General features: G+C 40.2%; 1 protein-coding gene across 2 annotated transcripts in view; it reads right to left on the bottom strand.

Moving 5' to 3' along the window:
* Positions 1 to 13643, bottom strand: part of NRG3 (neuregulin 3) — a 427522-nt gene that overhangs the window by 113778 nt on the left and 300101 nt on the right. For both annotated transcript variants that reach the window (XM_009688061.2, XM_068950622.1), the window contains exon 3: positions 4713 to 4786. In XM_009688061.2, coding sequence (XP_009686356.2) covers positions 4713 to 4786 — 74 coding nt within the window. The remainder of the gene's footprint in view (positions 1 to 4712; positions 4787 to 13643) is intronic.

Genomic DNA, 13643 nt, shown 5'->3' with positions numbered 1-13643 from the left:
GATTGGAAATCTGACGGAAATTGGAGAAAAGCCCTATTATCGTACCCTAGACTGATGAAAGTAATTAAATTTTAAGGAAGTCTGGAAATCATTTTTACACTAGCTTAGTGTTTTTCCTGCTGTACATTAGAAACATGAAGATCAACAATATTCTTGTAATTTTTTAAAATCTACTTTGCAGTGCTGATAGAAAATCACTTAATAGCACCTACAATACACAGTCTGCAGAAGTCACAATTAGCTGACCTACAGAAACACAAATATATTAATTCAAGTAGTCTCCTATGCATTTTAAGGTTCTAAGAAACAGTTATGTTATTACATTTGAAAGTGAATTTGAGTGTGATTTTCTTTGCCCACTGCATTAGTAGCAAGTCTGTGATTTCAATTACTCTCTCTGGGGCTTTAACTTTTTGATATGTTCTGAGTAGGGACGCAGTCGCGCTCCCATTCCTCAGTGGCGCAGCACTATATTAATGCCTTGTTCTTGTTGCAATTCTAAGTGTTGAGGCTTTCTAAATGAGGCTAAACGTTTCTGGCAAAATTCATTCTGAAACTAGCTGTACGTTGTTTTCATCATTTACGGTTTTCAGTCTTCCAAGAGCAAGTCTCAGATCCTTTGGTACATAAAGACTTAATCTAAGAATAAGTAACTGCAAATTCTAGACATGACACATGCAGGTTTGTCATTGATGGGACTCAAAAACAAACATGACTTGTGTCGTGCTGGCACAGGTTAAGAATTACACAACCACAGACTACAAGTAACTCTATAGAAACAAGACTTCTGACATTTGAAAAAGGCAATCTAACAGACCCAAAGCATAACATGTTTTTCCTGGTGGAAAGTGATGGAAAAAGTATCAGTGTAGGAAGAAGGTACACGTTTTAACACAGAACATAATGCTCAAAGGACAAGTTTGTCCACCCTTTTCAAAAGAATGTTCCAGTTTAACTAGATAATACAGATTCCTGTGGGGCTTCGTGGGTGATAGGCTTTGGCTGGTGATAAGCAGGAGGTTACCATGGATGAGCATAAATTCCTTTCTAGAATTAGCTCTGGGAAGCTCCGTGTATGTATTTGAATAGTTTTGCATGCTGAGTTTAGGAGGTGCCATTTCAACTTTCCATATATCTTTCAAATACTGTACAACATTTTGTAACATAAGCACGTGTCTCTCTGGTTGAATGGACTTCCAGAAAATGAATGAAGACACAATTCTGCTGTAGTAAATGATAAAGTTTTTATGTAGAGTGGGGCCATTCTCTTATAGAAACCAATGTTTTCAGAACATGATAGATTATAGTACTTCGGCTGTAAATACATTTAGGCCGAAATCTGAAAAGTGTTGAAACCCTCAGAGCAGGAAGGTTGAAAAATCCAATTTTAGTGGCTAGTTCACACTGATCTCAAGTAGTTAAAAATGAAACATGATCAGCTCACAGAAGGAATTATATGACATGGCTACCTGCAATGGCAGAAGTCTGGCTTAATGACCTATACGCTTTCTATCCTATCTTTTTGTTTTCAGAAAATGCATTTATTTGGAAAAAGGATTGGCTACTACTCCCCAAGTAGAGTCCTACCCCAAAGAGCCCTTTTGGGATCCCTTTTCACTTAAGCTTTTGAGGTATACTGGGACAACTCACATGTAGAAGGCTTGTTTAGTAGGAAACAATGTCAGAATCTTACCTTTACATTTTATGTAGTAGGAACATGAACATTTAGGTATCAGTGTCAACTAAAATATAAACAAAAGAAGAAAAAAATGTCCTTCCTTTCCTATTATGCAGATATTGAAAGTATTTTCATACTGTTTTGAAGCACACTGGGATTTACTTGTGACTTACGAATTAAACATTTAATTAAAAATAGTAGCATCTTGTTTTGACTCTACCACCAATTTCTTGTTTCGCCTTGATAATATGTCAAATTTAAAATTAATACTGCACATTATAAAACTCAAATTACACTTTTTGCATAGCGAATTCTTCAAAGGTACCCCAAGGAAAGTAACTTACAATACTAAGAATAAAGAAGTTGAAGGCCGATTTCAACATAATTTGGTAGAATCCTGGTTACACGACTTCCTCAACTACTTTGTTTACTGCTTTGGAATAGCCACACAAAATAGCCAAAGTTTAAAATGTTAAACTTTGCCACAATATAAAAACTGAATAAATGGATTATCTGCAGCCCAAACACAACTTACCTTTCAAGACTCACTGGGCCAAGAAGGTCTACTCTGGACACTATAAAGGATAGTTAGCAGTTCCGAACACATTCGCTAGCAACAACCTTATGTCCAGCTCTAAGTAACCCCACAACGCTCAAGTGAGCTGGACTTGCTTTATGAGCCTTAACTGACCCCAGTCACTGTTGGCCATGTGCTGTCCAGACACAACAGCATCCACATTAGTGTTCAACTTGCTTTGGAAATTGAACCTTGCATTTGAAAAAACTGCTTATTTCTGAAGCTGCCTCCAAATTCACCCTTTAGCATCCTTCAGCAGTTCTCTTCCTAATCCAAACACACAGCAATGTCACATTTTTGCAAAATTATATTTTTGCAAAGCAGCACTAGGACCTATAGAGATGATGATGTTGCACTTGACTACCTTTTAAACCCTTCAGGTTATGCCAGTAGCAAATATTACTGCTACTGATTTCTAAAAATTAATATGGTATTCATTTTTTCTAAGAGAAAAAAATAGATTAATGATTTAATTCCTGAGTAAAATGGTAATGTTTCAGTGTCTGCTGCAATGCAAAGTTAATAATATCTACTTTTTAGACTAGTCATGCTTAGAACAAGTGCGTACGCATGCACACACAAAGACACATACCACAACATGTCTACACACAGAAGTCTAACAACCCTTTTTCCTCTTTGAGATGCATAGAGGGATTATACACAAGTTAATTTTGAAAACTAAATGGGAAAATACTTATGTTAGCCTTCTTTACATGTTTTGGAAGGGAAGCTTCTTGGCCTGCACCTGTGTCTAGTGGATCTATGTCAACATGAGGCAAAGGTTTACCGCTTTTACATACTCTAAATAAGATGTTTCTGAATATAACCCATATTAAATAAAATTAAATTAACTTTGTGATCAGAAAGTGTAACAAGGAAGTTTCAGCAGAAATTCAGCTTACTGAACAGGATCAGGTGGCTCAACGATTTTATGGGAGCATTACAAGATAGAAACCAACCAGAGTAAGCGTCTCCCAAGTTAACAGAAACAAGTCTGTGCAATCAAAACAATGCTGCGAACAACAAAAAAAGTTTGCAGTGCATAAACATTGTAGGGCTCTTAGCCTACTTATACGCAACTCAATACAGAAGTCTTTCCTTTCTAGGTTTTGTACTGTATCTAGAGGAATTTCAGTGAAATATTGCTCCTCTAGTCTTGAGAGAGTAAAGCTATACCCCTCCAGCAGAACCAAGTCAGGTAACACTCTGTCCTAACGTGGCGAATTGATTTTCCTGTCCTCTGCTTTTAGGACGCAAAGTATATTTCTCCTCAACACATACACAACTTCTATGTTAACACACGTGCATACAGCTTGGCAGAGGTAGAAACTGCCCTTTTTCATGATAGGCTCTACAGTTTACAGTTAAAGGTCAAGCAAAAGGAAAAGCTAAACTAAATACACAGCAACTTTTAATAGGAGCTATACAGCATATCGTGCTACAAAACAACAGGTATCTTTAGCAGCAGTCTCTTAAAATAGTATTTCACAGGGGAGCACAAGAAAATAGCACAAAGACTAGAAGAACAAGCATTATCCTTTAAAAAACACAAACAAACAAAAAAATAAAATCAAATTTTAAAAAGCATCCAAAAACCAGAAGACGAAAATGCATTACAGTTTCCAGGTGTAAGAACATAAATAAGAGATGGGACATGACCCTTTGTTGTACATCATTTCATCTAAAAGTTTAAGATGAACGATTTGGTGTTAAGTAATAATTGGGTTTCCTTCCAAGAAATTCTTTTTGGCTAATATTTTTGATATATTATTAGTCAATAGAACTTAAGAAGGGGGATAGTGGAGTAACGGAAAACATGCACCGATGGCATAAACATACACTGATGGTATTCTGGCATATACTGAGCAATGTAATAGAGAGTTACTTTCTCTCCACTAAGTGAACGCACACCTTTTCCCCACAAAAAAGGAGCAACTTCACTTGTAAAAGGTAAGAAATTTGGCTTTTGTATAAACTGAAGGAATAAAAAAAGGAAAAAATAAGATATCACATATTTCTATAGAGATTTATCATCTCTACAGTTCCAGTCAATAAGAATTTGCTTACTTTGAAGGAACCATTTTGCAGTTTATAAGCTGTCTTTCTTTTAGATTATGTGATTTTATTTGTGCTTGAGTCAAGAGAAGAGAAACATGAAAATCTAGACTTTAAGCAGGCATAGTATTGTTTCAAATTGTAAAAAAAAAAAAAAAAAAAAAAAAAGTCAAGTCCTCTAATGGCATGCTTTACTGCAATAGATCATGTTTTACAAAAATGGATACCAGAGTATGTGTTTTTATCTTGGCAGAAACAGTTGGATCAACAAGAAAAACACCATCTTTTACAAGCTACTGCAGTGGTCCATAATACAGTTTCTGACAATAGGCAAAGGGTCATCTCTCATGGCAAGAGTAGCTTCCAGCATGGGATAAAAATAGAAGGAAACATTTGACGTACTTGGATCTGACAAGATTGAGTCGGTTTTCGGCAAAAATTGGTCACAGCGAACTCCTTGGTAGCCCTCTTTGCACCTGAGAAAAAGGGGATAAATGACAAACATATGCATGCGATAGTAAAAGGTTAATTTCAAGAGAGCAAATCACCTGAAATTCTCTCTGCAGTGCTGCAAGGGCCCTGTATATTACCAATTATTTGAACTATTATGGAAGCAAGATTATTACTGAAATAAAATGAGACTACATAAAACCATTCGAATTCCAAGAAATTCTCCTCAACTCTTTTTGAATATTTTCGAAATTATCAAAAGAAACATCATTTATAAATAACTCTTTTAAAAATATCAATTCAGTTTAACAATCAAAGAAAAATATTCTATAAAATAGATATATTTGTAGTAAAATTAATTCATTAAGACAACACACAGCTTTATAAAGTTCCCGTACCGCACAAGCCATCAGACTTGCAGCTTATTCATCTTCGGCTCTTCAAATAAGAAGGCAACGCTCCTCTAGCCATTAATTTTAACACTAGTTTCTACTTTGTTTAAAAGATAACATGTTCAGGCATATATGAGCAATGTTAGCCATTGCTTGTAAGTGAACTGTCTCTGCTACCTGCGGAGTTAGATTTTCTAGCACATAAACCAGAAAGCCCTCTGCCTTAATAAACTTCAATTGGTTTTTGATTAAGCTTCTAATACTATTACTTATTCTGAAACTTTGAAGAAGTCCCACTTACTGCACCTGGATTGTTTTCAAAACAGTACTCGGCCATTCGGCTAAGTGTGTCAGAATCAGGCTTTTAATTATTTATTTGTTAAAGCTTTTCAGAGAACAGTGACGGACACTTTAATTATAAACGATAGCAACAAGGACTCTGCATCTCCCAGAGCTCTTGCACATCACACAAACAATCTGCTCACATCAGCGCTGGCACCTTCATTAAGACTGACAGCTGCGCCTTGACTTACGAAGTAACGTCAGGAACAGAAGTAATCTGGCTCCTTCGCAATGTTTCTACTCAGCCTTCCTCTAAAAGTCGTCTTTTAAAATGGCTTTGAGTTAATAAATTAATGCTTCAGCAAGAAATGCATCTCACCAGCTTAGATTCTGAGATTAGAAAGCATATTCGTGAAAAAATATGTAAGTTACAAATATTCCCATCAGAGTAGATCCAAAGTGTAGTACAAACCTACTGTCAGAAGAAAACACAAGCATTATTTCAAAACCTCTTTTTATGCCTTTCTTCCTGAAGGATACCAAGTGCTACTTCGGAGATCAGCTTCGCATTAGTATTTGTCTATTTATAAAATGACGCATAAGAAAAAATGAATTCAGATCCCCTGGCAGTTGTCACAACTTTTAAGTCAAGGAAAAACTGTTCTAATATATTTTTATATAATGCATAATATTCTGTGAAACCTTGCCCACTGGGCACAAAAATGAAGATCAGTAGTCTTCATGTACTCACTGCTGCATGCATTTTTTGGCCTCCGATTACAAAATACGAAAAAGTTGCCTCCCTTCAAATATACTCTTCTCCACAGTCTTAGACTGGGTACACTGCGTTTCAAAGCTTAACAACAGCCCACACAGGTGGGGATATTCCTGTCTTCGTGTCAGCACTTTCTATCAACTCTCTGATAGACATTTGTACCTGCCTCACTTCCTAGTACTGTATTACAGACTTAAAACCCTGTGGACCTAAGCTGAGGGTCTGAAAGTCATAGAATTGCTGTTCACACAGCCTAGCCCCACAGATAAGAACCAGGCTGCTCTGTGGGAGGAGGAAGAGCCCCTGCGCGGTGACTCCCGGGAGAGCGGCACCGCGGCACGAGCACCGCTCCGGCGGGCCCAGCTGGAGCAGAGCTATCGGGACCCTCCTCGGACCGAGCCCTTCCTCTCTGAGGGCTGCCTGGGCACGGCGGCACCACGCATCCTGCGTCTTTCCTTCCCACATCATTCTGCTCCGCACCTAACGAAAACAGAAGCCTTCGACCATCCCATTTCAGAGCTGAGAAAGAGTCTGCACCGTTTATTCCAGCTGCTTGATGGTCAAGGAGTTTACGTGCTCATGCCAGAACTGAGTGAGAAAAATTTTGTTACTCTCAGCTGCCACAGCAGGTGACCCTCCGGGGGTCTCTCTTCCAATCCTAACAGCTGTGTCAGGGGCCAAGCCAAATATTAGTCTTTCAGTTTAGGAAGGTATTTTTCATATCTGGCGAAAGTGACAAAAGGCTCTGAGGATATTTTATCTTCAATTTGTTGTTGTTTAGAAGGGTTACATTTTACAAGCTGCAAATACAGCAGATGCCTACAAAGTTGGGGGCCCTGAAAACAATCTGATGTGAGACTCCCCTAAGAGCTTAAGTATGACCCAAGTGTAAAACACTAAGTTAGACGCATTTTCATGCCTTTGATTTCTTGACTGTAGAAGAACAATGGGCTGGAACAGAATATAACAGTCTCCTTCAGATTCACAATGCCTTCCTTGTAAAACTTGGCATCCCCAGGACCCAACTGAACTCCACGCTGCCACAGCTATGTTGTGCAACCTGAAGCTAATGATGGGGATGGGTTTGCACTTACAAATGTATTGGCTGTCATATCAAACTATTGTTTTTATCCTGATTATATCATATACATGTACTGCTGCACGCTGCCGCTTGTCTCCATCAGTGTGAAACTGCATGCAGTAATCACCTGGTTGATTGACCTGGATGAGTCTGAAGTAACACTTTCACTTACGTGTACATATCACAGAATCACAGAATCGTTTAGGTTGGAAGGGACCTCTGGAGATCATCTAGTCCAACCTCCCTGCTCAAGCAGGGTCCTCTAGAGCATATTGCCCAGGATCACATCCAGATGCGTTTTGAATATCTCCAGCGAAGGAGACTCCACCACCTCTCTGGGCAACCTGTTCCAGTGCTCTGTCACCCTCACAGTGAAGAAGTTTTTTTCTCAGGTTCAGATGGAACTGCCTGTGGTTCAGTTTCTGCCTGTTGCCTCTTGTCCTGTTGCTGGGCACCACGGAGAAGAGGCTGGCCTCATCCTCTTGACACTCCCCCTTCAGATACTTATACACGTTGATGAGATCCCCTCTCAATCTTCTCTTCTCCAGGCTGAACAGGCCCAGCTCCTGCAGTCTTTCTTCCTAGGAGAGGTGCTCCAGCCCTCTAATCATCTTGGTAGCCCTCCGCTGGACTCTCTCCAGGAGTGCCATGTCTCTCTTGTACTGGGGAGCCCACAACTGGACACAGGACTCCAGGGGAGGCCTCCCCAGGGCTGAGGAGAGGGGCAGGATCACCTCCCTCCACCTGCTGGCAACACTCTGCCTCATGCACCCCAGGATCCCATTGGCCTTCTTGGCCACAAGGGCACACTGCTGGCTCATGTTTAACTTCTTGTCCACCAGCACTCCCAGGTCCTTCTCGGCAGAGCTGCTTTCCAGCAGGTCAACCCCCAGCCTGTACTGCTGCATGGGATTATTCCTGCCTAGGTGCAGGACCCTGCACTTGCCTTTGTTGAACTTCAGGAGGTTCCTCTCCGCCCACCTCTCCAGCCTGTCCAGGTCCCTCTGAATGGCAGCACAGTCTTCTGGTGTGTCAGCCTCTCTCCCCAGTTTAGTATCATCAGCAAACTTGCTGAGGGTGCACTCTGTCCCTTCCTCAAGGTCATTGATGAATATATTGAACAAGACTGGGCCCAGGACTGACCCCTGGGGGACACCACTAGCCACAGGCCTCCAACCTGACTCTGCGCCATTCACCACAACCCTCTGAGCTCGGCCATCCAGCCACTTCTCAGTGAGGTGCACTGTCCACTCATCTAGCCCACACTTCCTGAGCTTACCTCGCAGGATGTGATGGGAGACAGTGTCCAAAGCCTTGCTGAAGTCCCGGTAGACAACATCCACTGCTCTCCCCTCATCTACCCAGCCAGTCATCCCGTCATAGAAGGCTATCAGATTGGTCAAGCATGATTTCCCTTTGGTGAATCCATGCTGACTACTCCTGATCACCTTCTTGTCCTCCACATGCTTAGTGATGACCTTCAGGAGGAGCTGTTCCATCACCTTTCCAGGGATGGAGGTGAGGCTGACAGGCCTGGAGTTTCCTGGCTCCTCCTTCTTACCCTTTTTGAAGACTGGTGTGACATTGGCTTTCTTCCAGTCCTCAGGCACCTCTCCTGATCTCCAGGACCTTTCCAAGAGGATGGAGAGTGGCCTAGCGATAACATCCGCCAGCTCCCTCAGCACTCGTGGGTGCATCCCATCGGGGCCCATGGATTTATGGATGTCAAGTTTGGACAAAAGATCTCTAACCTGATCCTCCTCAACCAAGGGAGAGTCTTCCTTTCTCCAGACTTCCTCTCTTGTCTCCAAGGTCTGGAATTCCTCAGGACTGGCCTTACCAGTGAAGACTGAAACAAAGGCAGCATTCAATAACTCTGCCTTCTCTGTATCCTTCGTCACCAGGGCACCCGCCCCATTCAGCAGCGGGCCCACGTTTTCCCTAGTCTTCCTTTTGCTATTGATGTATTTGAAGAAGGCCTTCTTGTTGTCCTTGACATCCCTTGCCAGATTTAATTCCAACTGGGCCTTAGCCTTTCTTGTCGCATCCCTGCACGCTCTGACAACGTCCCTGTATTCCTCCCAAGTGGCCTGTCCCCTTTGCCACATTCTGTACACTTCCTTCTTCTGTTGGAGTTTTGCCAGGAGTTCCTTGCTCATCCATGCAGGTCTCCTGCCCGCTTTGCTGGACTTCTTCCTCAGAGGGATGCACCGATCTTGAGCCTGGAGGAAGTGATGCTTGAATATTAACCAGCTCTCTTGGACCCCTCTTCCTTCTAGGGCCCTACCCCAGGAGATTCCCCTAAGTAGGTCCCTGAAGAGGCCAAAGTCAGCTCTCCTGAAGTCCAGCGTTGCAATCCTACTCATTGCCCTGCTCCCTCCTCGCAGGATCCTGAACTCCACCATCTCATGGTCACTGCAGCCAAGGCTGCCTCCAACCTTCACATCTCCAACTAGACCTTCTTTGTTCGTTAGTACAAGGTCTAGCATTGCACCTCTCCTCGTTGGCGTCTCCACCACCTGAGTCAAGAAATTATCATCAATGCTTTGCAGGAACCTCTTTGACTGTTTGTGCCTAGCTTTGCTGTCTTCCCAGCAGATGTCAGGGTGGTTGAAGTCTCCCATGAGAACCAGGGCCTGTGATCGTGAGGCTACTTCCAGCTGTCTGTAGAAGGCCTCATCGATGACTTCCTCCTGGTCAGGTAGCCTGTAGTAGACCCCCACAACAGTGTCACCCATGTTACCCTGCCCTTTAATCCTTACCCATGGGCTCTCAACTTGCTCTTCATCCACCCCGAGGCAGAGCTCCATACATTCTAGCTGCTCCCTCACATAAAGAGCATCTGGATGAGCACACCAAAGAGAAATTTATTTTTGCTACTTTCAAAACTTAGCACAGAGGTAGTTGAAGTCTCAAAGAAGAAAAATCATTTCAGATAATAACTTAATTTTACACTAAGGTAACAACGAACTTGGGTATACATAGCTTGTGTTTCAAATTATATCAAATGTTTCAACAGAAATAAAAAGTCCCTTATTTTCCTTAGCAAATGATTTTTGAAATCCATCAGATACCAAGTAAGAGCATTAACTGTTCTATCAATATCACACTAAAGTTTAAACCTTTCTAATCAAGCCTTGTGAAGTGAAAGTCATGTGGAATATATATTTGACATTTATAATGTCAAAATATGACAAAAATTGCATGTTGTGGCATCCTATAATCTTTGCTAAAGCATCTGCTCTCTCTCCTAAATTGACAGATATTGCTAGGTGTACATGCTCTTAACTGACATCACACTTCTAAGAAAAAACAAAAAGTGAGGTACTATTTAAACATCACAATGGTGTCACATTCAGAAGTTCAGAAAAGTCCAAATGAAGTCATTAAATATTGCCATATGCAGTGGGAATGAACACATTTATACTTATGGATGTATTAAAAAAGCTTTGAGCTGTCAGGGAAATCTTGAGAATTACTTTGATACAGTCAAATGTTTCAGCAAGAGTTTATTAAACATGTCTTTAAAAAATAAAAACAAAATGAAACTAGGATAAGATATTGTTCATAGCGAACTGAAAGCTCTGATCTGTATGTGGCATTCCAATAGGAGAGACGACCTTTGCACACGCTCTAAGCTACGTTCCCATACAAGAAGTCACTTCTGTACCTTCTAAAGTCTTTGTGCTATATGGGTAGACTCGGGCACATACTTAAGTGCAGTGGGGAAAGGCTCTATAAATAGCATTAACGAAACCTGCACCTTCACTGCAAAGTAAATAAGAAAACAGAATTCTCTCTTTTGCATTCAGCTTTTCATCAAAATAATTGCATCTGTCTAGACTCTAGGCCAAAAATATCAACGAAACAGTATGAATGGAATGACTTTGGTTCTCCTGCTCAAATAGCATGAAAAGAGTCACAGGTGAAGCTAATCTGCAACTACTGAAAATTTTGCAAACCATGCACCCCTAAATAACATCTGCTGAATTCAATCCAGGATTATTTGTGTGTCACATCTTTCACTTGTTGATATACTTTCTCCAACATTATGTCTTTGAGGTCACCAAAGGCGAAATACTTTGTGCATTACTTTATGAAGTCACTCACAAAATCCTTTGTGTGAGAACATTTATGAAGAAACATTTTAAGTAATTGTTTTTTCTGTACTCAAATCTCATGGAACGGAAGGAAGACTTTCCCCCTATGACGACTGGTTAAGGGAAAGTTCATTTAGATGACTGCATCATAATTTCTAGCAATAGTACAGTACTGCAAATCTCTAGATTTAAAATGGGACACACTAGAAGTAAAGTGAAAATAAGCTGTGGTGAAGGTGAATTGTATGTTAGGGGAAGATAAAGAACAAAATATATCTAAAGACAGCAGGAAAAAGGGAAGGTATTACAGAGAATCTGCTTAGAAGAGTTTGGGAAGGATGCACAGGGTTTAAGACTAAGAAACCATTTCCAAGCACGCAGAAAACAGATTATCTGCGTGAAATCTAGAAGTGGGTAACTACAAGATATATAAGATGGTGTGAAATAGGAATTTTGAAAATAGCATTTAGGGAACTTCAGTGACAGACTATGCCAAAAGACAAAGCATTTAATACTATATATGAGCAAAATAAATATATCTTGGGTCAGAAATGATTTGTGACTGTTAACAGAAATCAGTCAATAGTACAGTGCCCAACAGATGAACCTATATAAATCTTTAATCTGATTTTAGCCTGATAAACTGAATAATCTGATTTAAATCTAATTAATTGTATCTATGAAAGTCAAGCATTTTGCAGTGTATCCAGATGAGCACACCTTTCCCATCACTTGTAAAACTTCAGTGCAATTTTCTTTTGCATTTAGGTTCTCACCAAAATAATTTCATCTCAAAAATTCTATCAATTAGAACGATCCATCTCACAATTTCACTGGATCGCTTCACTGGATCAAACTGTTTTCTCATGACACTGTTAACAGCTGCTACACTGAAACCTAATGTTTAGATATTAGGTAGAGGTACATACTGCATCTTTTATTTATTCTCAAAACTAGGAATCACAGAGCAAGGTACAGAACTACTTGGTCTATAAATGAAGCCTTCATAATCCATAGTTCCATGGTCAGGCACTTACTGGAAAAGTCAGAATCAGAATTAGTTATTCTGGTGTGAAAATGAAAAATCAAAGACTTGAACCTCGGTCTTCTATAACCCAGAAATGTCATGATCAGTTGATTATGGTCTATTCTAGGAGGGACTGTTCTTGCATTTTTCTTGAAAAAATTTAGAGATATTCCATTTCATTACAAAACAGATCAGGAAAAAAATGACAAAAAGGAAAGCTTCAACAGGATGAGGAAAAAAAGTATTTCCAACACAGCTCTAATCATGCCTGAGTGAAATAATCATGTGTCAAATCCTTGGAAACAGTCAGTACTGTTATCAGGTGGTGTTTACACCCAACAGCGTTCATAGTGAAATACAAAACAAAAGTAACATTTTAAATTCAAATTAGATAATTGTTATCGCAGACTTTCCAGAAATTGCAGGGGTCAGATGACAAGCTATATATTGAGCAGTGCTCATAGAGATGACAATTCCCTCTTTGCAAATCTCTTTCTGCAATTTCACAATGGAAAGACTTTTTCAAGATGACATGAATTTTAAACTACTGTTTCAGAGAAGGTTTTGTGTAACAACTTACACGCAAACTGTTAAAGGAAAAGGCATCGTTAATTGTGAGAATGAACGTGGGTGTTGACCTGCAGGAGCTCGGAGAGCAAGCAGTCTGTTTTCAGCAAGTATGCATGGCAGAAGGCAACCAAAGTGAGGAGAAGTAGGAGGAAGGGTGACAGCCCCTAATACAAAATCACTTACAGGAGCATACCATAGCAACAGAGAAAACTAGCCTGCATTGATCTATTTAATACTGCAATATATATAATTGAATAAAGCTCAATCCCTTCCTAAAATGAAACACTAGACTTTAAAGCTATATTATAAAAGTGCAGAGTTTTTCTTCAGTGGTTGCTATTAGAGATATAGCACATCTACCTCGCCACAGTCCAACATATTACCTAGAATCACTTTTAAAATTGGCTGCTTTCTGGCAGGCTCTATTCTGTCTTCCTCATTCAAGGAAGATAAATCGTAGCTATGTTGTAAGCAGTTTTTAAAAAGCACCAGTGGCATCCTCCACATGGATTCACTCTCTAATACAGGCTTCAGGTCTCAGTTGTGGTAATTTCATTAAAACCCTTACTACAATGGTATATGGTCATCTGCAATCACAAAAATCGAGCATCTGCTGCTACTTTGTATCACCATAGCAAAGTAATTAAACAGCCAAA

Source organism: Struthio camelus, chromosome 7, assembly GCF_040807025.1.
Source record: "Struthio camelus isolate bStrCam1 chromosome 7, bStrCam1.hap1, whole genome shotgun sequence".
NCBI classification, from domain to species: domain Eukaryota; kingdom Metazoa; phylum Chordata; class Aves; order Struthioniformes; family Struthionidae; genus Struthio; species Struthio camelus.
The sequence above is the reverse complement of the archived record's forward strand: the minus strand, read 5'-3'. Positions and strand labels throughout refer to the sequence as shown.